Source organism: Filicampus tigris, chromosome 13 (assembly GCF_054856515.1).
Source record: "Filicampus tigris isolate MCC_2025a chromosome 13, RoL_Ftig_1.0, whole genome shotgun sequence".
Classification (NCBI taxonomy): Eukaryota; Metazoa; Chordata; class Actinopteri; order Syngnathiformes; family Syngnathidae; genus Filicampus; species Filicampus tigris.
In genome coordinates, this window is record NC_141229.1 from 4,951,317 (window position 1) to 4,978,822 (window position 27,506).

The window sequence follows — 27,506 nt, forward strand, 5'->3', positions numbered from 1 at the left end:
TCATGAGTACTATAACTTTTACAAGATGAGTTGTCGCTCGGATGACCTTTTTATTTATTTATTTTTGCTGCACAGTGAAGCTTTTAACTGCAGCAGTGTGGGGAAAAAATGGAGAGTAAATTTTGACCCACAAACAGTAAAACGCAACCGCTTGTTTCGTGCTGTACTGTGGCAGTGTCCTCAACTCACCTCACTTCACGATAAGCAGCACTTTGGCAAATAGTGAACAATTTTTCACAAATAAGAGGCTTCAAGCGGTTTAATGCCACGCCCAGTTGAAGTTTACTGTCAAACTAAACATTAAAGAGAATGCCATGTTTTGTATTTAAAAAAAAAAACAAGCAAAACAAGCGTCTAGAGAGGCTAGCTTAATGTTAGCCAATGACATGCTAACGATTAGCATCGATAGTCGCATTTTGGCCAGAAAAAAGGCTAATTCTCATTGCATCTTAACAGTCATCGAGAAAAGTGACAATGTGATATATGTTTAAAGTACAATATTGTAAAGTGCTTTTTTTTTCTTGATTAAAAACACATTACAAAAAAAAAAAAAAAAAGATATTTTCTTTAGTTAGGCTGGATTATTGGCATTTCATTTCGATGCGAAAAGACTATTCGAAATAGCAGTGATTTGAGTTACGAGTGTGGCCACTGAATGAATTGCGCTTGTACAGTATCTCAAGGCACCGCTGTGTATTTTGTTTTTGGGGCTGTGAATCAGCCCTCAGTTAAACTCCTCAGAAAGTGAAAGGTGCAAGTGATTGTGCTATTAAGAAACCCTGGACAGTGTGCTCAACATCTGCTGAGAGAGAGACGGAGAGAGAAGTACCAAGGCACTCTCGAGGCCATGCCATTTAAAAAAAAAAAACAAAACACAAATGAACTGTGAAGTGTTTGTGTGGCCTAATTACACTTCATACATTTCTTTAAATTCTCTTTTATAACATTTTTATGCTTTACAATCATCGGTCTCGGGTTTTGAGGTTAGTTTACTTCTTTCGAGATATCCTGCCAAGTCCATTTTATTCTATTGGCAGATAATTTGTCTTGCATAAAACGATACGTTGCCATTGCTGGCGCTGGGATGGTGGTTCAAACCAAGCACTGTATTTGGAGCGTTTCCCGCCTAGAAATACCCAAGATATCCCTAGGAAAACATCACCGTGAGAGGGAAGCAAAACATGTAAAGTTGTAAGCAGGAGGGAAAAAAAAAAAAAAAAACTTTCCGGAACATGAACTGTGACTACAAGTGGCCTGGTATACCTTGATCACTTCACCGTCGCTGCCATAAACTCACGGGAGTTGTCCAAAAACAACACACAGAGGATATTTACCAAGTGAAGCAACTAAACTTCCTTTTGGAGAGTACGCCATCAAATCAAAACAAATTCCTTTTGAAATGATGAAGATATTTGGTCTCCATCGAACCAAAATTCAGACAGTGCATTTTTATCATCAGATAATACCGCTTCAAAAACTGTAAAGAGCTGAGGACTATTCTTTATTGCTTAATCTAAGCAAAAATTATTTGCCAATAGAACAGGAAAATTTGCCTTGGCAAGATTTCCTAAAGCAAGTTAACACCGCTAACCTCCCAAAAAAAACACACCCATATCCTAATACTAGTGTATTTCTTTTTTACGACCTACATCTATAGAATTATGGTATTTCTCATTTTAAGATAAAGCTGATATCATAACCAGGAATGAAACATAAGTAAATTGTAACACAAAAGATTTTTATTTTACACAAGAAAGAAGAAACATCTTGAGAAACAAAGAGATATTTAGGATTTGAGGTAGCGGTATTTAATTTTGGTTAGAGTTTAGTTTTCACAGTGACACGCTGACATCCTCTGCTTTGTTAGCCGTCACGCCTCTTTGTTAAGCAGCAAGGCTACGCAAGGTGCATCATGGGAATGCAGGAATGTGATGACAGCAAGCGTTTTGCAGACAAGCGTTTTTTTTTTTGTTTTTTTTTTTCAACAACGAAACATCACAGAGTCCACTTGTATGCTTGTTATGGCTAAGAAAAAAAAAAGTTGTATGTTTGAATGTCATTGCAGCCACATTTGTTTGTTTGTCCAAACTGGGAAGCTGCTGAAAAAAAATGAAAACATTTTTTTGCAGTTTCAGTATGTGGCTCTAATGCTGATAAAGGCCCATTTAAAAAAAAAAAAAAAAAAAAAAAAAAACAACAACAAAAAAACTTTAAATGTTTTCCTTGTACAAACAAAAATCGTAAAACGAAAAAGGCAATGTGAATAGTTTTCATTTTACTTGCAAAAAGGATGAAAGCTACGCTAGAGAATTTCGGATCTCCAGTGCTTATGGGAGTCATAAAAAAGCAGTTTAGCGAACTTCACTTACATATTGCTTCCCTTTCAGCTCCAGTTAAAGCGGAAGTGAACCCAAACACATTTTTTTTCAAGAATATGTTCCCAGCAGGCCCACTGGTTGAAACACGGCATTCTGATTAATTTTGCGTTTGTGGAATATAAGTTAAGCAGCAAAACGCACTTGTTTTTAGCCATCTCTGGGGGCGGCCATTTTGTCTTCTGTCGACTGAAAATGACATCACAACTGCTCACGACGACCAATCACGGCTGACCTGTTTTCTGAATCTGAGCAGTGTAAAAAAAAAACACAAAAAAAAAAAAAAACTTGAATTAGGAGAGGAAATGAAAACAGTTTTATTTTTACTTGCAAAATGGACCAATAGCAACGCTGGAGATTTCCCAACCTCTGTTGCGTGTAATTGTCGTAAATGAACGCACGCTAACGAACTTAAAACTCCTCCCATTTTGCTTCATTCACTGCTTGCTACCTCGTTATTATTGTTGTCCCTGAGCGTCATGAAATCCGATCTGACACAAAAAAAAAATTGAAGAGGCAAGGCAGTGTGTACGAAGGGTAATATTTACTTGCGAAATGGAACATAGCGACGTTAGAATTCTTCGGGCCTCACGTAGCAGAACAAACTTCGGCTTCCGTTTTGCTTGTCGACTGCATGCTACCTGCGTCGTTGTCATTGTTGTCGTACGTTAGCGTCTTGAGCTAGCTGTTCTTCCCATCCAACAAAAAAAAGTTGGATTTAGTCAAGACGGTGCTAATGAAGCCTAAAAATGTGATTAAGCCGCGGACCCCCCACTTTTCGCTGCGGATAGGGACCTTGCCAGCATGTGAATAGCTCAAATCCGTGTATAATTAATGCCCATTGAAACGCTGATAAACAATGAATATTTTCAAAGAAAAACTGGACCCATTGTGGGGGAAAACTACCTGAAAACCCCCAAAAACAAACAAAAACAATGTATAATAAAAATCTGCGAATATGCAATCAGTGGGTCCCGAACTGCGAGTTTGTAGATCATTGTTCGAAATTGCCATCACTTATAAATTCCGTCCATTTCCAAGACTTGTTGGATGTTGTTAATCTCGAAACAACATTTTTATTGCAGTGCAAGTTGGATTTTTTTTTTTTTTTTTTATAAATTGTACGTGACATTCCGATCTTTACGCAACCTTGTAACATCGCGCAAGAGGACAAGTCACTGCACGGCCTGCTAGTCCCCGAGGCGGCCGAATGGAGAAATATGGCCACGCTGAAAAAAATGGGAGTGTCATGATGCACAACAAACGCCGGAGTGAGCAAATCGATGAATGGATCTTAGTCCTGCCTTGCACGGTGAGCATGGGAATGTAGGTGTGGTTTGGAAGAGTTTGGGGCAAAAATAAAGGTGTGGCGGAATGCGTCCTTATAAGGACAAACCTGGACTAGAACTAGAAAACCTGAAAAGCGCCTCGGGGCAGGGGGGTTTATGCAAGCAACACATTGGTTAGCGTGCTAAGGTGTGCGCGATTGTTTGTGGAACACAATTAGATGGAAATATGCAAGAATGGCAACCTGACTGACTGCCTGACGTGTCCCCGAAACACCTGGGTGTGCAAAGACATTAAGATTCCAAGATAAGCGTCACCGTAGTTGCAGCTCACGTCTGGACATGCATGGGAATCCAAACGTAGAAAACCAAAAAAAAAAAAAAAAAAAAAATAAACACTTTTCAAAGTGTATCGTCCCGACCTGCGCAGCGGGAATGTTTCAACAGATTTTGCGGCGATTTAAGATGAGACCTGAGTGTTTCGGGGTAATGGCTGCTTAATTAAACGAGTGTGTAGTGAACCCCTGTTTATTGTGGGCGACATAGAGAGAGTACTTTTACCCCTCCCACATTCTTTTGAACACATTTGAACTTAATGTTAGCCTATTTGGACCAAAAATGTAATTGCAAGCATAACGTACGTATAGAAAATACGTCTCTTAGGTGTGGTACACATGAGGATTTTTAAAAAATATTAATGGAGATAAAAAAAAAAAAAATCTGGTATTTCTCAGTTTTGATCGTACAGCGTGCGGTGTGATCCGATCATCTCGACACTGCACACGTGAAGACTTGTGTTCCACCTACGATTTAGAATCCAATCCTCCAAGACGGAAATCTTGCGTGATCAAATGCCATCCGACACAAAGAAAGAAGAATAAACGGCAAACAACCGTGAAAAATAAGACGCAACACGGAAGAGCACACGCGTGAGTAGGGAATGATGTGGTGGTCTGTTTGTTGTTTGGAAAAAAAAATCCTGAACTAAAAAAAAAAGAAGAAAAGACCATGGAAAAAATCCCGGAGACAGTGTGAGACGTTAAATAAGCACTCTGTCTTCCCTCAGCTCCACGAGTTGATCCTCCATTTCTGAGGACGATTGTTTTTATTTACGCATCTCAGACCGGAGAATAATCTTATAAAATAATGTTATAAAACCAAAAATAAATGAGTGGTCAGTCTTGGGTGTAGTCCTTTTGGTGACCAGTCCCTGCCTCATGCATCAAGTCAGCTGGGAAAGGCTCCAGCTCACCCACAACGCTAAAGAGGACCGAAAGTGCTATCGAAAACAAAAAGATGGACATTTAGAATTTGATTCTGTTCCTTAACCGAATGTGAATAAAGCCTTAAAACAGGACATGTACCAAACTACCCAATTTTGGCGGGCCATTACATCCATAGTTGGGATTTGCATAATAACATTTCTGGTTCTTGGTCTTGTTCTGACTGCTGTATATATGTAAGAAAAAGAAAAAAAAAATTCCGTCCCTGAAACAGAGTTAGGGTTGGAAGAATTCAGGAACTTAGTGTTGGAAAAGTAAAATACTCTTCCCCAGAAGAGCCCGAATGCAAATTCTCTCCAAATTTAGATGCAACCTCCCGGCCCAGTGCGTACGTCATTAAAAGGTCATTAAAACAAGTCGAGTGCTTTGAATCTTAATAGCTTGGTGACTCCCCATCTGGTGTTTGTTTGCATTGAACTGAAGACAGTACGTTGAAGCTTTGAAACCCTCAAGCGGGGTACACACAGAGATTTTCAACATCTTCTCCAGTTCTTGAAATATGAGCCACCCCACGAGACACGGTAACTAACTGACGTGTGTTCCTACTGCTCTTATAGTTTTCGGCGAAAAGGGGATGACCATCACAGCACACCACACACAACGATATCGCCATCGGCGATCCAGAAAATGCACATAAGAAGAAAGAATGCTAGTGGGAGTAGAAAGTAGACAAAAATTGGCAGCTTCAGGTCACTTCCTGATTGGTTTTCAGTGATTTTTCACATGACAATCAGGGAGTCCACGATCGTGAATACCGAGTGCGTTTAACATTTACGATTGTCGGGCTGACCGTTTCCCGAGCCGATCGGCGAAGGGATGTGTTAAGGAAAATTCGGTCTTAACGCACCCCGCACCACAGGGTAATCGTTCCTCATGATAATCTTTTAGAGACATCCGATTATCGGGCCTTGGCTGGCTTTAATCGCAAGGGAGAGATGATCATCAAATTCGGCCTGATTATTGGTATCCGTCTACCCAGCTTTTGGCTATTGTTCCATTTCACCATACACGATCATGGAGTCGGTGGCTTGGACCAACTCGTCGTCGACCACGCCTGAAGATTGGCAATCAGAAATATCGAAAAGGTTTAACATTAAAGATTGTCGCTTGCCTAGCAGATCTGGGGAGAAAATAAAGCACTCAAGAAACTCCATACCTCAGGCTAATCCCTTGGAATCATCTTTTATTAACATCCACTTAATCAGGACTTTGCTGACTTTGATTGCAAGGGAGAGGAAAATTAGCTAATTTAGCCCGATTGTCGGTATGTGCGTACTTTGCTCAATTAGCTAGCAAGCAATAAAAGTTGAACAGGTATAACATTTACGATTATATTCCCTGATCGTTTTTTGAACAGATCGGGGAGGAAAAATAACTCGACACACAAGATCATCTTGACCTCCGATTATCGAGCCTTTGTCGACTTTGATCTCAAGGACTGCAAAATCCTCAAATTCGTCCCGATCGTCGGCGCATTTCCTGAGGAGCAGCAAGTGTCGGGGAGCACGGGGCACTTATTGTCACGTGTTCCACGACATATTACAGAAGGAGCGGGTTATACTCAGCATGTTTCCAATGTTTCCAAGGAATTTTGCCCCCCCCCATACACACACACACACCTTGGAAGGCTGTAGTCATGGGCCTTCCCTTGGCTAACGCGGTAGCAGCTGCGCCGCGTGTAAACAGATACGCAGGTGAAAAAAAGGCTGGCAAGCCGAACCCGACACACCTTTAGCATTCAGTAGCTGTTGGGTGCGTGCGTGCGCGTGTGTGTGTGTGTGGTATGGGTGGAGCTTAGAGGAAGAGGAGGCAGCGACAGACAGACGGAGCAGTTCTTCAGGCTGTTGTCTACCTGTCAGCGCACCGTCAATTATTGATCTTAGATGCTATCCCTTGACTCTCCAAGCACTCTCATGTTAACCTCACTTAAATGTTCGCTTGTTGCGTTGCTGCAAACTACTGTCGCACACATTTCGGCTGGCGTTACAGCATCGGAGTATGGAAAGTGGCGTGTACGATGCACTGACGGTAGCGATGGAATGGCACTAGGTTCGCTAAAACAAAGTCCTGTCCAAAAGTTCAAACTCAGAAATGAGTCTACAAACTGCATCATCATAATACTAAGATAGCATTAGCACTGTAAATAAGCCAACATTAGCTAGCCACGGACGCTACATTGGTTGCATGAATTGGTTTGAAGTTCTTTTTTGGTGGGGGAATGTAAAGGCAATTAAAAGAGGTGATAAACGTTTATGTAAAGGTGAAATCGTACGGCTAGTTGTGAGCAAATGTTCTTTCTGTTTCGGTTAAGTGGAAAAATTCACAAAAGCACTGAAGTCACCTCTTCATCCTGCAGTATCTTATTTTTTCCCCCCATGGCTGTTAAAAAATGACTATTTCTGGTTCTAACATCGGCAGTGTCACCCTCCCCAAAGGCTCAAATGCATAAGGGCACGTGATCTCAGAAGACTACTACAAGGACAGGACAAGCATTATTAGAACACAATCAACTTTTATCTTCATCAGCTTCCACTTCCATTTCCTTCACCTTTCCTCTCTTGGAAAAAAAAAAAAAAAAAAAAGTGAGTGAACGAGGGAGCCACTGAGTGTGTGGGCGTCGGCCGGTGCGCAAGGGAAAGTTATTTGCTGACATTTCGCCCGAGCGTGTCGAAATTGCCCCTGCAGCCTTATCGGGAATAGCGGCGCGTCAGCTCTGTTTGCTCTCTGAGTAAACACATCACTACTACGTCGCATTCATGCTACTGACTGTACAGGCCAAGTTTTAAGTCACATTTTCATATTATGTATCAACTATCAAAAACATTGGTGCAAAAAAAAATAATAATAATAAAATACAGTGTCATAAAACTATTCCTCCAACCATGTATTTTCTATATTCCTTATCCCCATGACCATTATTACCATTACCGGGTGAGCTGGAGTCTATCCCAACAGACTTTGAGCGAACAGTACACACACACACACACATGCATGGTCCTCAGCCAGTTGTGTGGCAAATATACTTTAAACAATTATTTACATTCACATGTATAGCAATTAAGAGTCTTCATTAAGATTCATTAAACGTGCTAGCTAGAGATGGGCCGATATGTTTTTTTCAGGGCCGATACCGATTATTAGTAGTCAAGGCGGCCGATAACCGATATTTGGAGCCGATAATACAAAATCGGCATCAAAATCTGAAAAAAAAAAAGAATAATAATAAAAAATAAAAAGTCTTACCTTTGTTGAAGCATCTTTAAGCATATGTTTATTAAACAATTTTTCAGATTTGCATAATACTATAATTTTTGGACGATATATATCTTTATCAAGTTCAGGAAGCACCCACGTTCGTACAGTCGACAGTAAATAAAGTTCTCCAAAATTACAGAAAATTTTACTTTCACATATCTTTGTTTTGATTTAAACACAGTTTAAAATTTAATTATTATCGATGCAGATATTCGTCAAAACGCAGAATATCGGCACCGATAATCGGCCCGGCCGATAATCGGTCCATCCCTAGTGCTAACGCCACACAGAAAGGGACCGAGCTAAGATTCAAACCTGGGAATGCCCGAACTGTGAGGCACACCTGCTAACCACTAGGACATCGGGTTACGTCACCACTGTCGGAACGGAATACAACGGAATACCGTTGTAAACCGAGGACCCTCAGAGATGACTCAAAACACACAGCTAAAACAAATCAAGGGTTCATCAAGAGCAAGTGGAAGGTTTCAGACTTGCCAAGTCAATCCCCAGACTCAGATCTCACAGAGAATGCAGTTTTCTTAATGAAACTAAATAGAAGCAAAATGCTCACCCTTTGAATACAACTGCCAGTCTGGGAGCGAGCTTCACTATAGTTGTTCATGCTAGCCCTTTGCCATTATGCTATTTACTATACGTCAGCATATAAAACAAAAACAAAACAAAACAAACAAACAAACCAAACAAAACAAAAAAAAAAGCCACACACACACACAGCAAAAAGCCCATGAAAAGCAAAACCTAGTCTTCGGGCAAGCTTCTCTGGTCAGTTCCATGCTAGCTGTTAGCCGTTTTGCTTTCAGCTAGATGCTATTGTATGCCCCCAATCCTGCGTCGGTGCCGTTTTCACAGAGCAACGACCCGGAAGAAAGGCCAAAAAAGCCAACATTTTCTATCTCTGTCCTGTGCATTTTGACGCTTCCACGGCCTGAAGCCATTTGTTCTTATTTTGCAAGCCAGTATTGAATGTGTGAATTTCATTCCGCAGCAGGAATTATTGATCGGACTTTGCGATGGAGCGGATTCCCCTGCAGGCTTTTTTTTTAGTGCCAACTGTGCCGACTGTCTGTCTACACTACTTTGCCCCCCACTCGTGTTTGTTTATTACCGACTTCACCCGTTTTGTGACAGTAAAAAAATACTACCACCAACTAGGGGTGTTAGATGTACAGTATCTGTAACATTACAGCAAGCAAGCAGCAACATACAATTAGGACATTGCAATGATATTTGCCTGCTTGCCGCAGTTATAGTTGACTACGTATTTTACCTAAATACAAAACGTTACGTCATACGTAACGTTCACAAGCGTTCACCGGACACAATGATGGGAAATAGTCCGAATCATAGCTTCAGTAGTCATGAGTCAGCTGGCGCTCGCCGCTTTGTGCCCGAGTAAGCATTTTTTTTTTTTTTTTTTTTCTTTCTCCACTGCTGACCGTCACCTGACTCAGCCACAACCGCTCCTCCACAAAGGAGGCTTTCAGCGCGCTTACTGTACTTACTGCACCGCGTTCGAGAACGCCGGGCTGTTCTGCGATGAATGCGGCGTCCTCTCATTACCTCAGACGCAAAACAATCGAATGATTGCATTTAAGGGAAAGTCCACAATTTGATTCTCTTTTGTTGCACAGTCTACATGTTGTGCTAAGTTGTTCATTGATGAGAGAGGAACGTGGTTGAGGTCTCCAAACGACCAATGCTGAAATTCACGTGTGATGTAGGGCTGTGCAAATAATCGTTATTGATTAATTAATTAATTAAGTATTAATAATTATACAATTATTTTATAACAACTAATTTGATCAATTTTGTTTGGTCCAAAAGCAACTTACTTACATTGATTTGTCTTTATATTTTTTTCCTTTTAAACGTTTTCTCTTTTTGTACCCCGAAAAAAGCGATCGTTTGAATAATCGGGATTTTACTTATTGCCAAAAATAATCATGATTCATATTTTTTTTTCATTTTTCATAATCGAGCAGCCCTAATATGATCGCATTCGCATTGGTTTTCAGAGTAAATTTGAACGTAAACACTGCACTTTTCTAACACCCGTTAGTTCACCGGTTGGCAAGTAACATACATAAGAAGGAACACTTTAAACCTGCTAAAAAACATATATATATATATGTATGTATATGTATATGTATGTATATGTATATATATGTATGTATATATGTATATATATGTATATGTATATATATGTATGTGTATATATGTATATATATGTATATGTATATATATGTATGTATATATATGTATGTATATATATGTATATATGTATATATATATGTATATATGTATATGTATATATGTGTATATATATATATATATATATATATATATATATATATATATACACACACACACACACGCACACGCACATTGTATTTTTTTGTTTTAATGGGTGGAAAAGCACACAATAAAGAGATAGTTGGTGTAACAGGATGTCGAGGTTGTATCTCTAGAATTTTGTCCATATAGTGTACGGTGCACCTTACTCCCGCCCTCCTCCTTGATGAAGCGAGGGCCAGGGGAGGCTCTGGCCAACTACCAAAACAGGCTACCAAGGGGTCATCATTCACCCTTCTCTCTTGTCTCCTTCCTTCAAAGCTCACCAGAGGACACACAAACACACGCACATGCATTTTCGAGCGTGCGTGTACTTGTATGTGTTTGTGCGTGCGTGTGTCCTAGGCAACCGGGAGGAAGTGTGTTTCCCCGCGGCTCGTAAGCGTGATGGAGTGCGTCAGTCTCTCAGGTGCAGCGACCATTGACACAGACACTTTTAGTGCAAAAGTGCCAAATCAGCACAGTCTTGCCATTAGGCTTATACATCTCCTTGGCTGCGGCTCCCGCTACGCGCATTTGTGTGTGAAGTGTAATTGTGTTGCATGGGCCAACAGACTGACTACGAAAGGCTGCTTTTGTGAGCAGCGCACTGATGTTTATTGCCGTTTCACTCGAACGCGTAGTCATACGTGCGCAACATGACAAATCAGCACGTGCAAACGGCTAGCCCCTTGTCGATTTGAGAAGACAAAACAAAAAAAAACAACAACAAAAAAAAAAGGCAGCAGCGTGGTATGGCAAGGCGGTTGCCATGGCAACCGCAAAAGCCTCTCTAGCCTCAAGGGCGCGTGGCATCTGAAAATCCTCGTCTAAGCAATCCATCCGGCGCCAAACAAGCTTCTCAACGAGTCTCCAATACGTCGACTGTAGACGGCACGCGCAACAATTTTGACTACACACAGGGTGACAATAGGGCCAAATTGTAGCATTTTTCTCTCAGTTACGATCAGGAGTGTCAAACGCATATTTTGTCACGGGCCACATCGTAGTTATGGTTTCCCTTGGCCGTTTTGACTGTGACTCCTTATAAATGGACGATCTCCTTATATTGTCCTTATATAGCTACTTTTGAAATCAGAAGCCAGTAAAATATTTGTTCTACTACTTTTCAATTTATTTAAAGAGGGTTGGTAACAAAAAAAAAATGCTTGCAATATCTCGTTATTAAAAGTCAAAAAACAATTTGTCATTTTTGGTATTTTAGCAAGAAACATGAAGTCGACGCATTTTGACGGGCCACATGATATGATGTGGTGGGCCAGATCCGGCCCCTCCGCCTTGAGTTTGACACCTGTGCTTTTAAATCAAAGTCAAAAAAGCCCGATTGTCAGATTATACTGAACAATTATCTTATGTGGTGTGTGAGACACTAGAGCTTACCCAATACGCCTCACATCAAAATAATATAAAGGATAGAGGTTTATATCGTACGGTATTCATCTTTATAACGCCAGAACTTTGTATATCACACTTAAGAAGATATAGCAGTATATCCTTCCGTTGCACAGCGAATGAACTGAGGCCAAATTTTCGAGTGCTTCGTCTTGGAAAATTTCAGAACCAAAAGAAGTGTATTCTTGCGTGTGACATCATCCCTCATTTGCGCTGGAAGAGGAATGGCTCTAAGTGGAATCGTCAGGCAAGCTAACAACTGATACCTAGGGATCGAATGACCGGAACTGGTTTTCATTTCCCATCCTTTCTTAAAGCCGAAGACAACCCAAACGTGAGGCTATTTTTTTCCTCATCTTGTATTTTTCCTTTGCAATCGAAGTTGGCAAAGACCTGATTGTCAGATGTCTCGAAAAGATGATAATGAACGATTACTGCTCGGGAAACGGCAAAGTCCGACCCGTAGTAAATCAGCATTTGCATTATTGTAAATGTAAGATTTCAATTTTGACGCCATCACATTTATGCTTCATTAAGGTAGATGAAATTGTAGTCACTCGCTGTCTTTTTTTTTTTTTTTTTTTTTTTTTTTTGGTTTTATTTTTGTTTTTGCGTTGCCATCCACGCCAAGTTGTTTTCATCCAAGCAGACGGCATCCTCGCCCCGATCCGACTTGTCGGCCGCCACTTTCTTGGCTACTTTTTCCGTCTCTGCAGCTGACCATGTGTCAAACTTGAGACTTCTCCTCCAGCCGTTTGTTTGCAGCCCCCCGGTTGAGCGCAGTCGGCTTTTCACGTCCCGAGACCCGACGTTGGCGGAGTTTTTAATGCCGAACTGGGGATTCATTTGACACCAGATGGAGCACTTGTGATTCGTGTATTTATAGAAGCTACATGTGGCTCGCGTTATCCTGGAATACAAATGTGTGCACCACATCCGTGATTGGACCATTTCGGACTGATCTTTAAAAATAAATAAATAAATGACATTAATCCGATATCTCTATCTCATCTTTGTTTTATATAGCGCTTTAACAACAGCCGCAGTTGTAACAAAGCCTTTTACAGAGCATATAAAACATTAATAATACAAATTAGACAAATTAGAACGGAACACATTTGCCGATTTGTGCCTCGTGATTGAAATGTCAACGTTGTCTCTCTGACAGTATCACAGCCGCTTTCTACGATGGGTTTCACAAGACTTTACACAGATCTGATCGGCTGGATCGGATTGGCAGATATTTTGCATTTTATTCCAAAATCTGTAATCGGTGGTATCGTCATCATTTACCGATCGATCAGCGACATTGTTGATCGGATCTGCAAAACAAGATAGTACAGCAAACAATCTCGTTCTCTCCAGGGATGTTCAGCGCTGACATCGTTGATACAGCATATACAGTCCGATCTTTTTTTTTTTTTTTTTTTTTTCCTGGTGGTGAAGTGATATTGATTCTCTGCTTAAATATCCTGGTCGTGTAAAGCCTGGATTCAAGAATATGTTCCCAGCAGGCCCACTAGTTGAAACATGTTATTGTGATTAATTTTGCATTTGTGGAATATAAATTAAGCAGCAAAATGTACTCATTTTTAGCCATCTCTGGGGGCGGCCATTTTGTCTCCTGCCGACTGAAAAATGACATCACAACTGCTCACAACGACCAATCGCGGCTGACCTGTTTTCTGAATCTGAGCCGTGATTGGTCGTTGTGCGCAGTTGTGATGTCATTTTCAGTCGACAGAAGTGACAAAATGGCCGCCCCCAGAGATGGCTAAAATCGAGTGGATTAACACTTATTCCACAAACGCAATATATATCAGAATGCCCTGTTGCAACTAGTTGGCTTGCATAGAAAATATTCTTGAAAATTGTTTGCGTTGACTTTCCCTTTAAGTTTTCACGGTCATTTATTTTAGGGATAGACTGAATATCAGCCGGTAAGATTTTTGGCGCTTGGCTATCACCATCTGTCTTTTTTTTTTTTTTTTTTTTTTTTTAAATCTGATGGCCGATAAAGAGATCAATTTGAAACGGTGTTAACTTCAGGGAACTGTTTATTTAAATTTTCCCGTAACTAAGAGATGCTAGGAGAAAAAAAAAACATCCTCCGTTATCGTCCTCCTTCACTACTAATAATCAGTATTGGTATCGGCCCTGAACAAAAGCATATCGGGCTACCCCACCGCACTAAGAGTGGAAATCGGGCCATGCTGTTAAAAACAGTCTTCCTGTGCGTCACCCTCTGCCAGCAACATCTGACTTCCTTTCCGAAGCCTGTTCGACCGCTCCGACACTTCAACTGGCAGGAGTGCAGCAGGAAATATTTTTCGAAGCGAGGATGATTAATGAAAGGAGGAGTGGAGCAGTTTTGAAATCAGTTCACAAATGTTGTACTTTAACCGAGCTGCGCTCGCAACTTGAAAGCGTCGATATTAGACCTCGCTGGGTCGCCGTGGGGGGAAAGTCGCTGTGTGGCGTCCGTGACGCCGACTCATGTGGATGTAGAGCACATGCTACGGCATGCTCTTGACCCCTCTTAACTTTCTGGCAGGCCTCACTTTTTGGGAGGTGGCGACCAGAGAGAGAAAGCAGGCTCACGTATGAGCCAGCCAGATGTTGTTGTGTTTTTACTTTTCTCGCACTTGCGCAACAAGTGAGGACAGAGCACTTTTGAGTCGTTGATGAACGGCAAACCGCAGATTGATCATTTATATTCAACATAACTTTGAGTCTATTGAACTAGTAAATACGTTACGATAGCTTTATATTGTTTTAAGTTGAGTGTGCTTCGTCAAGTTCATACAAAGCAAGCACTTTATTTCTATCCATGTGATGTTTTTGCGTAATCTTCCCAGCCAAACAAGATTCTTGGCTCTCTACGGACATATACAAATATGATTAAAAAATAAAATACAAAACCACTGCAATAAAAATACAAAAAAAGAAAGTATCAGACCGAAAAAAAAATCACCAATATTTGCAAATAGCTGAAAAATATTTCACCAAAACATACTCAAACATTAGACAAAAATATTTTTGGAAAACCTTTAAGAAAAAGTAAAAACAGTGGGGGGGAAAACATCCAAAATATTAGAAAATAATACAAAAACATTAAGAAGAAATACAAAAGAATTAGAGAAATATAGTGGAAAATAGTACAACTTATGACAAAAAATAGAAACTTATACAAAATATTATGACAAAATACAAAAATGCTAGACAAATTATTCATAATAAAACAACAAAAATACAAAATCATTTTAAAAAACTATACAACAATACAAGATAAAAATATACAAACATTAGAACATTGGTAAATTAAACAAAAAATATCCACAAATAGATGAAAAATACACAAATACAGTACTATAAAATAATACAATAAATGACCCGAAACAATACAAAAATATTGGCCAAAAATTCTTTGCTTTTGTGTTGATTTTGAATCACACTCTCTTTGGCATGTCTCTCCACATTGAATTAATTGAAAGATCTCCGTTGCCATCGCGTCCCCCCGAACATCCAAGAAGCGTTGGGCGTGTGCCCACCACCATAAATTTCTTCCAGTCGCTTCTATCCTTGGAGATGAAACACCATATAATCTTTCCTCTGTTCCGTTCGACATCTATTCCGCTCCGCTTCCTTTCAGCGGGCGGCACACACCAGTAAAAAAAGCCAAGCGGTCACGTAAACTTCAACCAGTGACGACCGCCTTTTTAAGGGATGACGTGTGAAGTGAGTGCCAACAGCGAGCAGCTACCATTTTTGGTGAACAGACGAAATGTGGTGAAGGTTTCATTTCACCATCATAGTACAGGAATGCTAAGAGAAATCATCAGGGATTTCTAATGCAAGTGGCTCAAGTCAAAACGATGCACACTTTAACAAGAGCCAAAACAATAAAATATTACAACAACAAATAATAATACATAAATACACCATTACTCAACAAAAATATGCAAATGTTAGAAACGTTATCAAATAACTTGAAAAAAATATTAGAAAATTGAAAAATACAGAAAAAATGAAATATTCACATTTTTGGGGACAAATAAATCAAATATTTTTAAATGTTTAGAAAAAATATATTGAAAAGTGCAAAAATTATTAGCCCACAAAATACAAAAATAATTGAAAATACACAAATGTAAAAAAAAAAATTAAAACATTTAAAAACTTTTGTCAAAAATAGATAATAGCTTGAAAATATTGGGGAACAAATTTGAGATAAAAAATGCAAAAAGAAAACATTTTTATTAAAAATATTCAACACAAATATATAAAAATATCAAATTATTAGATGTTTATACAAACAAAAAATTTTTAAATTGTTTGAAAATGCTTTTTTTTTTTTTACAAAAATCTAAAATATTAGAAATTAAGAGACAAGATGGTACATACAAATTTGATGAAAACTAAACATACAGTATTAAAAAGGAGCTTAATAAAAAATATAGTACAAAAATATTTGAAAATAGTACAAAAATAATTGGAAAAATACTAAGAACATTAGCAACTCGTATAAAAACATTAGGCCCCAAAACACACAAATATAAGGGTACAAAGTACTTGCAAAAAACAATATAAGTATAAAATATACCAATATACAAATATCAGAAAATATTAATTAGATAATAATACCATAAAATATTTTAAAACTGAAAAAAAAATAGAAAATACAAAGTACAGAAATGGTAAGAAATCCCCTTCCAACATTACAGAAGAAATGTTGAAACAAGATATTCAAATGTAGGACAAAATATGAGACAAAAAAACCAACAACTAGCAAATAGAACACATATATTAGACCAAAAATACACCATATATTTATATTAGATGAAAACCACAAACATTAGGAAGATAATTAGAAAATCTGACACAAATATTAGAAACAATATTAGGGAAAAAATATTTTGAAAAATATTGCTGTCATCTCAGCTGCCTTGGGCGTACACTGCTTAGGAGAAGCCCAACGACAACTATTGCTCCTGAAGACGCTGAATAGGCTATTACCCATAATCACAATTAACAAGGGAGGTACCCACCATCAGAAATGTCAACTCAGTTTATCGGTTTCGTCCGTATTTGGGCGGATTTGTGCGGGGACGGCCGGAGGAAGCACAGAGGCGGCTTACACCAACTGGCTGGGCTTGGCTGGGTTCCTGCGGGTTCTCCACGGCATCTCTGTTGGAAACACGGAAGCCTGATGTTTGTTCTCGGGGTGTAATTAACCCAGAGGATCATAAAGAGGCTTTCATGCCGCGCCGTTTGCTGGGCCTGCCTAGGCACTTGTGCCAGCCCCAGCTGTTATTCTGTGTTCCTCAAGGTTTTCCCTCAGAGTGCCCGCAATGCCAGAAAAATCCTTGGATGGCTGCACCTACTGTGTGTGTGTGTGTGTGTGTACAGTACACAATTGAAGTGTACTGTAGATTTATAGCGCAGGCTTGCAGGGCTAAACCAACAAAAAAACCACTGACGTGATTCCACTAGAATGCTGTTCTGTGGCAATTTATCGGGGTGAATAAAACACCCTGCCTAAATATTTAAATCTAATACAGGGTTTGAAATAAGCACTTTCACATCACAGTTTGTGGGTCAAAATGTGTATTTTGCACATCATTATTATACATGGAAACGCAAAACGGAGACTCAAATGCCAACTGTCAAATGTAATAATATGTATTGGAGCCATTCTAATGTTCATTCGAAAGGGCCTGCCCACGATTGTCAATTACTAATTGTCAATTAGTTACTGACTGCACGTGGCTGCAGTAAGAGAGCACAGCAGGGGTTACAACTAGTAAGGAATTGTGATGAAAATGAGGGACAGCGGGAAAAGGAGTTATATCCGGACACATTTAAAGTTTATTGACAATACAAAGGCAGAATGTAGAGTCTGCAGGGGAAAAAACAAACAAACAAGGTAAACATTCTCGGATATTAATGAAGGTGCCAGCGTCTCTAATGCAACGGTTGCTGCTTGATGCTGGATGGAGACTTGATGTGAATTGTAGCAGTTGACAGTCCCTCCTGAGCGAATCCTCTCCAAAAGCAAGGCAAATAATTTGTGACAGAAGAAATCGGATCAGCCGCTCAAAGTAGAGGTACTTAGTTTTTTCTCAATGCCAATCTTGACCATTCAAAATTTGTTGCTATTTTTTTGTCAGTTTTTTTTTTTTGTTGTACTTTAACTTTTTGTAGCTCTATGTAGGGTAAATAAATAAAGGACTATTTTTTTTCAATTTTATGAAATTACATTACAGCAGAACTTAGCTTTTCTTCTAGACAAGAAAATAGTTTACTTCTACATACAATGTGAATTTAAGAAAACATATTATTCAATACAATAAAAACAATAAAACCATTCATTCATTATATTGTTATATTTTTGTTTAATAAAACCATTGCTGTAGTTCCCTGGGATTAACCTGCAAGAAAAAAAAGCTCCATAAAGTTAGAAAGTTGCTTCTCAAATTAAGTTGTTGATTCGCAAAACTACTATGCAAAGCGAAAAAAAAATATTTAGAGCCTTGATTTTACAATACCATATAATGTATATATAATATTGAATGATATTTAATAATGTTAAATCTCTTCTTTTTAAGAAAGTGTAACAACGGCAGAAAAAATTGCAACAAGAAACATTTTCAACAGTGCGAATAACTATGCTGCAAAAACACTTCAATGATCCATCTGAGCCTAGGAGAAGCTGTTGTCAAGTTGTTGGCATCGCGCCTGATTTACTTTTTTTTCTTTTTCCCTTGTGCTACCAAATGTGTGTTACTAAGTAACTAACGAAGTGATGTACCCTTCTGAAAAATATGAACGGTTTTTATATCGGTTCCTTTTTCACTTCTTCCGTAGACATTCACGGCTTGGTGCAACTCTCACTTGCGAAAAGCCGGCACGCAGATCGAGAACATCGAAGAGGACTTCCGAGACGGTCTGAAACTCATGCTCCTACTGGAGGTCATCTCAGGTGATTGGATCCCACCTCTCAGTGCTGGAGCTCTGTGTTTATGGTGGCTTGATGCGGCAAAAGTACTTGCACTACTTCAGTCGAAGTACAGATAAAAATAAGGCTCTGCTAAAAGTATTGCTTCAACTCCTTTACTTAAAGCGGTAGTCAGTGTTTTTTTTGTTTCAAGAATATGTTCTATGCAAGCCCACTAGTTGAAACAAGGCATTCTGATAAATATTGCGTTTGTGGAATAAGAGTTAATCCACTCGTTTTTAGCCATCTCCGGGGGCGGCCATTTTGTCACTTCTGTCGACTGAAAATGACATCACAACTGCTCAGGTAACGACCAATCACGGCTCAGCTTCAGAAGACAGGTCAGCCGTGATTGGTCGTTACCCGAGGCCTGAGCAGTCGTGATGTCATTTTCAGTTGACAGAAGTGACAAAATGGCCGCCCCCAGAGATGGCCTAAAACAGGTGGATTATAACTCTTATTCCACAAATGCAATATTAATCAGAATGCTGTGTTTCAACTAGTGGGCCTGCTGGGAACATAGTCTTGAAAAAAATATGTTTGGTTTGATTTCCTTCTTAAGTCACTTAGCCATTTGGTACCCGGCCGCAGAGATTAAAAAAAAAAAAAAACATGATTACTTGCCATCAGCGACGATGTCTTTACTTTCTCCCATCCAGGGGAACGTCTGGCCAAACCCGAGCGAGGCAAGATGAAAGTGCATAAGATCTCCAACGTGAACAAAGCGCTGGACTTCATTGCCAGCAAAGGAGTCAAGCTGGTGTCCATTGGCGCCGAGGGTGAGTGGCGTCGCGCCTCCGAGACTTTGGAAAAATCTTTTGGGAATTTGGCCTTCGGCTGTCAAGAACGGCGCTACGACCGGAGATCTTTGGGTTTCCTCTCTGCCCCACTAGCGCTCAATCTCAAACTGGTTCTCAAACGTTTTACACCAAGCACCACCTAAAAAAAAAAAAACAACAACACAGTCATGACGAACGAACATTAAACAGTATATTATAATTGAGCTGCAACATTTTTTGGGGCTAATATGAGGAACGCCATCTCTGATACTACAGTAATTCCACCTATTTTATTCGCTACACTTTGTTCCTCCATGAAGCATCAATCACTGCGTGTTTGCACAGGACAAAAGCAGCTAATATCCCTAACCAATGTCAGTTTCCATTAGAGGTGATTTACACGACTGATTGATGATGCGTGAAAGATATTTGGTGCAACAATTTGATCAGATTTGTTACGGAGGCTCTGAGCCAGACCGACATTCCAGACGGATTACGCGCCTGGAATCTCTCGTCCATACATCTCATCAGGGAGCTGGTTGGGATTTTTAAGGGGTCGGGGTGTTGCCCTTTCAAATGGCATTAACAGAATTGATCGGTCGCGTTCCATCAAAGCGGTAACGTCATGTGCCACAGCTCGAACCGCCGACCGTTTTTAACTCTCGTCGTGCCGGTCTTGCAGTTTGCCCGTCACGGTGGAAGCAGCTCCTGAGCCGCTTGATCTTGATTGGATTACAGCGATTTATTGAAGGCGGCCAACCTGTTGGAAAGGATTTTCATTACGGATAACACAACACAGAGAGAGGACCACATAGGACCGCTCCATTCACACAATGCTCGCCGTCATCATCAATGAGTAGTGCAGCCCCCCCCCCACCCCAAAAAAAAATAAAACAATGCACGTCCAAGTAAATCTAACACCAGTAGAATTGACTATCACCAGTGGAGTAACCCCTGCCTTAAGAAATGCCATTAATCCGTTCTAGCCTCCTAAAAAGAAAAAAAAAATATCATATATAAAAGAAACTATAACCATTGCACTTTACCAAAACAAACGTGAAACGTGATTACATACTTTGAAAGAATGTATGTAGAAATGTAGAAAGTATTAAACAGTTTTTGTCACACTTTTTGCTTCACTGCTCCTTCTACTCCTTCGGGTTTTCATGCCTTGGCCACCTGGGGACAGTATAATACAGACATAGATATACTATACATAATCTCAACATTCCTTAAAAGGGAAGTCAACGCAAACATTTTTTTTTCAAGAATATGTTCTATGCAAGCCCACTAGTTGAAACAGGGCACTCTGATAAATATTGCGTTTATGGAATGTTGTGGAAGTGTTGATCCACTAGCTATCTCTGGGGGCGGCCATTTTGTCTTCTGTCGACTGAAAAATGACATCACAATTGCTCACAACGACCAATCACGACTCAGATTCAGAAAACAGGTCGGCCCTGACTTTGGGCCGTAACCTCCTATGCCACAATTTGATAAATATCAGCTGTTTTCACAAATGTATACTATTGGTAAGACCACATGTGTGAGTGTTATTGACCAAGCTTAAGTGTTGAAAATGGCTTCCTTATGTATCTTTCTTCCTTAATGCACAATATTAACTCTGAGCGATAAAGTGACAACTATACATGAATGATTCATATTGAATACTATACAGAATGTGAATAACAAGCAGCAGCATTGCTGTACGCGATTCAACAAAACATGTTTTATCAGCAGTTTTGACCAACTCGCTTTTGGAAAAAAAAAAAAATCACATCTTTTAATAGGACTATATTTTTAATTTTTGTACAAATTATTGTTGTCAGATTTTCCATTTAAATCTATTTTTTTTTTTTTTTTTTTTTCGATTATAGAAATTGTAGATGGCAATGCCAAGATGACACTGGGAATGATCTGGACCATCATCCTCCGCTTTGCCATCCAAGACATTTCTGTTGAAGGTAATGAGTGTGAATGCTTGTGTGTAATTGGTCAAGTCACTTGACCTCTACAATCAAGTCTGCAAGTAAACACTACTGTAGATGTTAGTCATCCCGAGTGATCCCTCTGTCTTCTTCCCGACCTCAGAGACGTCGGCCAAGGAGGGCCTCCTGCTCTGGTGCCAGCGGAAGACTGCGCCCTACAAGAACGTCAACATTCAGAACTTTCACATCAGGTGAGCGTTTTATCCGCTTTGGTGTGATTCCATACCAGCGGCCGTCAAAAGCTCTGACACCGGTTTCACTGGGCCGCGCAAAAATGGATGGACATTTCTATCATAACAGGGCACGAGAAAAAGTGTCTAGGACCCATGTCAGGAATTGAACAGGAACAAGGCCATTTTAGTTCGAGCAGCCGTTGTGGGTGAAATACGGTAATGTAAAATTTAAAAAACTCATCGGTTTGGCCACTTGTAAGTCAAAGTAGCACTGTTTTGTTTAAGCTAACACCTGATTTAGCAATTTGATACCGGTACAGGCGGTAAGTTTGGATTCATCCAGGGTGCTTTCAAAGTTACTTTTTGGATGTTTTCTTCGGCAACGCTACCCGCTAGCCACCTTAAGGCTAAGGCTGCGAAGCAAACAAACTCAAATCACCGAAAGCGCACGCACACTACATCTAAAAGGCAGCAATTCATAACGTTTTGACAGCGCGAGTGACTTCATCGTCTAATTATCTCTCCCTTGGCTGTGTGGTTCAAGTTTTTACACAACATGCTTTTTGGCTTGATTTGACGAGAAGTTGAACTGCAACTAACCCGGGATGAGATGAATATGACGTGACGCAAATAGATCGGCAGTGTTACCGTAATGCTGTGGACATGCAAAGAGGCGTTAAAGTCAACAAAGGATATGGAGTACAGTGCTGCACTATATGCCTTTTTCGCCAGACTCTTGAATCATTGATACCTGTGGATGAAAGGCAAGAGGAAAGGTGGGGGTGAGGTCATATCAGCGCGAGGGGGCTGACACGGGGGGGGTCCGAACCCTTTGATGTGGTCTTTGTGACACCTGAGATGTGAGGCAGACGAGCAAATAAGAGCATCTTTTGTATTTTTTTTCTTTGTTTGAACATTTCAATTTAAAACACCCTACATTCATGTGCTGGATAAATACGATCACACGAATCGACAAAAATCTAAACTAACTCTGAAGATATATGGCTGGTTGCGTGGTTGTTTTTTTTAAACACTCCAAAATTGACCAAAATCCAAACTAACCCCGCATAAAACTATGTGGCCGCCATGCACAGTAATTTGAATCAGTCACAAATCATTCCCAAATTACGCCAAAAAGTGTTCTACTTCATTTGATTATGTTAAAACGTCTATACAAAGACAATGGAAGCACGCTTCTAAAGTGAGTTAAAGGATTAGAAGAAGAACGCAGCACTGAAGTTTCCATTCAGAGCATTAAAAAAAAAAAAAAATCCTTGAGGCAATTTCTCTTTCTATGATCAAATTCCAGCGTGTCCTTCAGTGCATATTTTCATCAACTTGTTAGATCTTGACGGCATTTCCACATTCACCATCAAAGACACAAGTTGTTTGCGGTCATTTGGTTTATTAAGTTTCAAACCTAATACATATTTCTCTCTGAAATATTTTCCTAATTGTATTTCAAGTGATGAATCAATCCTGGTGCTAATTTTGGTACACTTGCTGCAACATCTGGATTTCAAGTGAATAGTTTGGCAGATACGATGGAAAGAATATTTACCATGGACCTGTCTTTAACTCCTTCAGTGTTAGCCATTTGAAAAAAAGAGAACCTACTGAGTGCTAGCCTCCATCGTCGCCATGCGAACTGTCAAAAACGTTGTCTCCTTCAAATTGGGGGAACGTTTTCCTTTCGGATATTTGTTCTCATGTGACATATCCTTTTTCGCTTGTTGGTTTTCAGCTGGAAAGATGGTTTGGGCTTCTGTGCGCTCATTCATCGGCACCGTCCAGAGCTCATTGACTACGGGAAACTACGCAAGGTGAGAGGACGCACGACACAACTGGGGGGGTGGGGGTTAGTTATGAGCTTCCAAGCATTTTATTTTTTTTTCTGTCGTCAGGACGACCCCATGACCAACCTGAACACAGCCTTCGACGTGGCCGAGAAGTACCTGGATATTCCCAAAATGTTGGACGCAGAAGGTGAAAAACTCTTTCAATTAACTGTTACTAAAGATGGTGAACATATTAGAGCTTAGCATTAAAAGTAGCTTCAAACTTTCATCCTCATTGCAAATCACGTAAATCACAAAAAAATGCTAGATTGCACTGTCGCACTCAGATTTATTTACGTAATCCCACTCCCACACTGAATTTCTCCTACCAATGATTTTGCAGCTAGGCTGGGCCAAGGTCGGCCATTTTCAAGCGAACTACACAGAAGGACTCCAACGTCAAAGTTGAAAGCTAAACGAAGCGCCAGTGTGCACAGATTAGCTTCTGTAAAGCGGCACAAATCGGTCAAAGTTTTTTATTTATTTCGATGGATTTATAAAATATAATTAGATTACAATTCAATTATTTTATTTGTAAGCGTAATTATTTATGCTATGCTCGTTAAAGTCGACCTAAGTTTTCAGTCGCAATCGCTAACGTACGCTCCGTATTAGAGCCGAAATGGGCAAGACGAGATCGGTCTAACAAAAAACAAGTTTTTAATTCCCCCCCCCCCCCGTACAAAAAATGTTATACACAATTTGAAATGATCAAAAAACGTATAAAATACGGGGAAAACGTATAAGTTGACAGGTATGAATTTGTCGTATTTGAACGTGACACAGGACCGCCCCCCTCAAAACAAGCTAATTTCAATGAGGCATAAAGAGTGCATTTTAACGATTTAGACATGTGGGAACTGTTTTCAATTGTGAAAAAATGTTCACAAAATGACATCTCAAGTTTTTTTTTTTTATACAGTACGTGAGCGGGCTTTGTGTTTCTTTTGACTGTTTACCGAATCAAATCCTCCCTTCCAAGCACATCTGGACTTGTTGATGTGTGGCGATGATGCTGAGCTCAACCTCTTCAATGACAAGTTCCCCCCTCCCTCCACCACACCTTCTCTCTATCCCCCCGCCCCACCTTCTTCTCCCCCCCCCCCCTTCCTCGCAGACATTGTGGGCACTGCCCGTCCGGACGAGAAGGCCATCATGACCTACGTGTCTAGCTTCTACCACGCCTTCTCGGGCGCCCAGAAGGTACCCGTGGATGCAGCGTCTCCTTCCTCCTCCTCCTCCTCCTCCTGGTTCCTCCTCCTCCTCCACACCCACTCATCCTCACCTTATCTTTTTACCCCTCAGGTGTTATCCTAACACTTTCTCTCTGCAGTGCACAAGCTTCCCTGCAGGGGTCACACTCACTATGCATGTTTTCAAAACGCATGATGGGATCATGGGATCTTTTTCTCTGAAGCTCTGGTCTGCCTCGCTGTCACTAGCAACATGATTTCCCAGAGAAATGAACATATGTCAGAATGCAAAAGGCCTCTTCAGAATTTTGAAAATCGGTTGAAACATCCGGAGGGATTGAGCTTTTTGTGTGTGTGTCTGTGTGTGTGTTGGTCTTTTGGGGGAACTGTATTGTGTTATATTGCCTTTTGAAAATCTGGTCAGAATGGCACCTTCAAATTGGGATAAAACATTCTAACTTCATTGTTTATTTCGAAATGGTCAGTATAAATGGTTGAAAAGTCTTAATGGCATTAAGGAAAGTTATCATGCAAAAGCTGTGAATATTTAAAGCTCTCATCTTGAGTATATGTTACAATGGACTGATATAGTCATATATAATTGAGCGAATATGACACAATCGTTGACATTTTATCAACAACCACAAGCGAAGTACGCTACATCGGCAGAACATTCTTTTTCTCTTTCTTTCTTCCGTGGCGATTTCAAGTAGCAAGCCGTCGGGCTGGGCACTTCATTAGGGACAACGAGGCGGCAGTAGTAATTTTATTGCCTGTGTTTAAAAGAAGCTTTGTTGGTGGACGAGGCAAACAAACATTACGGAGTTACAGAGAAACTAAACTGATCACTCCGATAATTGAAGAGAACGCCCCGAGGACGTAGCAAATGAATGTGGGGACGTGCGGCGAGTCGCTTCTGCTCGCAAAATCGCACGTTTGAATGTTAAGACCCCGAGCTGAAAACTCATTGATGCATTACATTTTGTATATTAACAGTTGCTTTAGGTTTCAAGAAATACAGTAGATGAAACCTGACCACTATATCAGTACTCACCCGTAACGACAACATTTTCCGTCAACTTTGATGTTATTGTACCGATGTCCACAGCTACAATGGATCCTTTCATTTTGAAATTCCTTTTAAAAACGTCGAGGCAGCCTTCTTGCTTATGTAATAATTAGCGATCAGTTGTTGGTTTGTGGCAAAATGGCCGCCGCTGACATGTACAAGAACGGTAGATTTGACTCATATTCCACAAACGCAATATTCATCAGAATGACGTGTTTTGACCAGCGGGGCTGCATAGGATGTATTCCCGTAAAGAAAATTAAGGGGTTGACTTTCCCTTTAAATAATACATGTATCGTTTCATTTCGCTGATTTCTCGCCATATCGCGGGATTTTGCTGTGATCATATTTTCGCACAGGGCTAATGTTCTGCTCGTAGCAATAAGCGCAAGACCGGCGGAAAGAGTGCGTGAAAGACAGAGAATGTCCAAAGTTTTGGGATGGATCCAGTACAACGTGTCTTCTGACTGCAAAGTTCACGTCGACACTAAGGCACCGTCAGCTAACACCTCAGACCAAAGGACAATCTTATATCTTATAAGGCATAAAATGTTCAGGTACTCAACAAGCTCCTAATTAGTTCGTTTATCCACTGGCATTCAAATTGAAGCCAAACAAACAGTGTTAGAGGTTTGAATCAATTGTATGGAGGTTCCCCTGAAGACAAAACAGCAGGCAAACTGGAGAGCCCTGAGATTACGCCCCCTGCTGGCCCTTTTTTGTCTCTGCACACTTTTACTCTCTCTCTCTCCTCTCCTGTCTGTGCTTTCTCCTGCTGCTCCTCTGTTCCTGCGGCCTGCTCCTCCTCCTCCTGTTCCTGTGGCAGATATCATTAGCACCTTGAGGCCAGACGAGAAGGCCGTCATGACTTACGTGTCGTGTTATTACCACGCCTTCTCGGGCAAGCAGAAGGTGAGCAGCTGAAACACTCCAAACACTCCAAAATCGCCATGGATAAAGCTGCGCGGCTGTTTTTTTTTTTGGGGGGGGGGGCAAGGCTGGAAAAGATTAATGGCATTTCCATTAATTTTCATGGAAATATATGATGGTGGTCCAGGATTGAATTAAACGCTTCACTGTGTAGGTTAAAGCAGTTTTGAAAATGGATGGATGTAGTAAACTATGTAGTTTCTAAAAAATAGTGACAGTACTAAAATGTCGCCTAAACATCCCCATTTCGTGGTGACAGACGGTTAAACTGTTCATTCATCACGTCTCAGCTCATCTCAGCTTCTCGGTACGGCACTAGTAGTCGTCGTTCTTTGCAGAGGATAAATAATATATGACTGTTACTTCTCTTATATTGTCGGCGTTGCTCACTGTTTGTGTTCATTTCGTTGCTTAGAAAGATAATAGCACCGCACCATAGATGATATTTAGCTTTAGCATAAGGCTATCAGACCGAAAGGCTATGAGGTGCATTTCTCTTTGTTTTCATACTGAGTTTGCCATAGTCCACTTTTTAAAAAAAAAAGTCCTGTGTAGTTCACTAAAAGCGAGGA

The 27,506-nt window shown here is 40.3% G+C and overlaps 1 protein-coding gene across 6 annotated transcripts in view; it reads left to right on the forward strand.

Annotated features, from left to right (window-relative positions):
• Positions 1-27,506, forward strand: part of actn1 (actinin, alpha 1) — a 46,734-nt gene that overhangs the window by 6,678 nt on the left and 12,550 nt on the right. For 4 of the 6 annotated variants that reach the window (XM_086049806.1, XM_086049805.1, XM_086049808.1 and 1 more), the window contains 7 exons: positions 18,835-18,949; positions 19,624-19,743; positions 21,621-21,707; positions 21,835-21,922; positions 23,649-23,727; positions 23,809-23,890; positions 24,860-24,945. In XM_086049806.1, coding sequence (XP_085905932.1) covers positions 18,835-18,949; positions 19,624-19,743; positions 21,621-21,707; positions 21,835-21,922; positions 23,649-23,727; positions 23,809-23,890; positions 24,860-24,945 — 657 coding nt within the window. Of the gene's footprint in view, positions 1-18,834; positions 18,950-19,623; positions 19,744-21,620; positions 21,708-21,834; positions 21,923-23,648; positions 23,728-23,808; positions 23,891-24,859; positions 24,946-26,830; positions 26,917-27,506 lie in introns of all 6 variants that reach the window. The other 2 variants (XM_086049807.1, XM_086049810.1) reach the window with 1 other exon arrangement.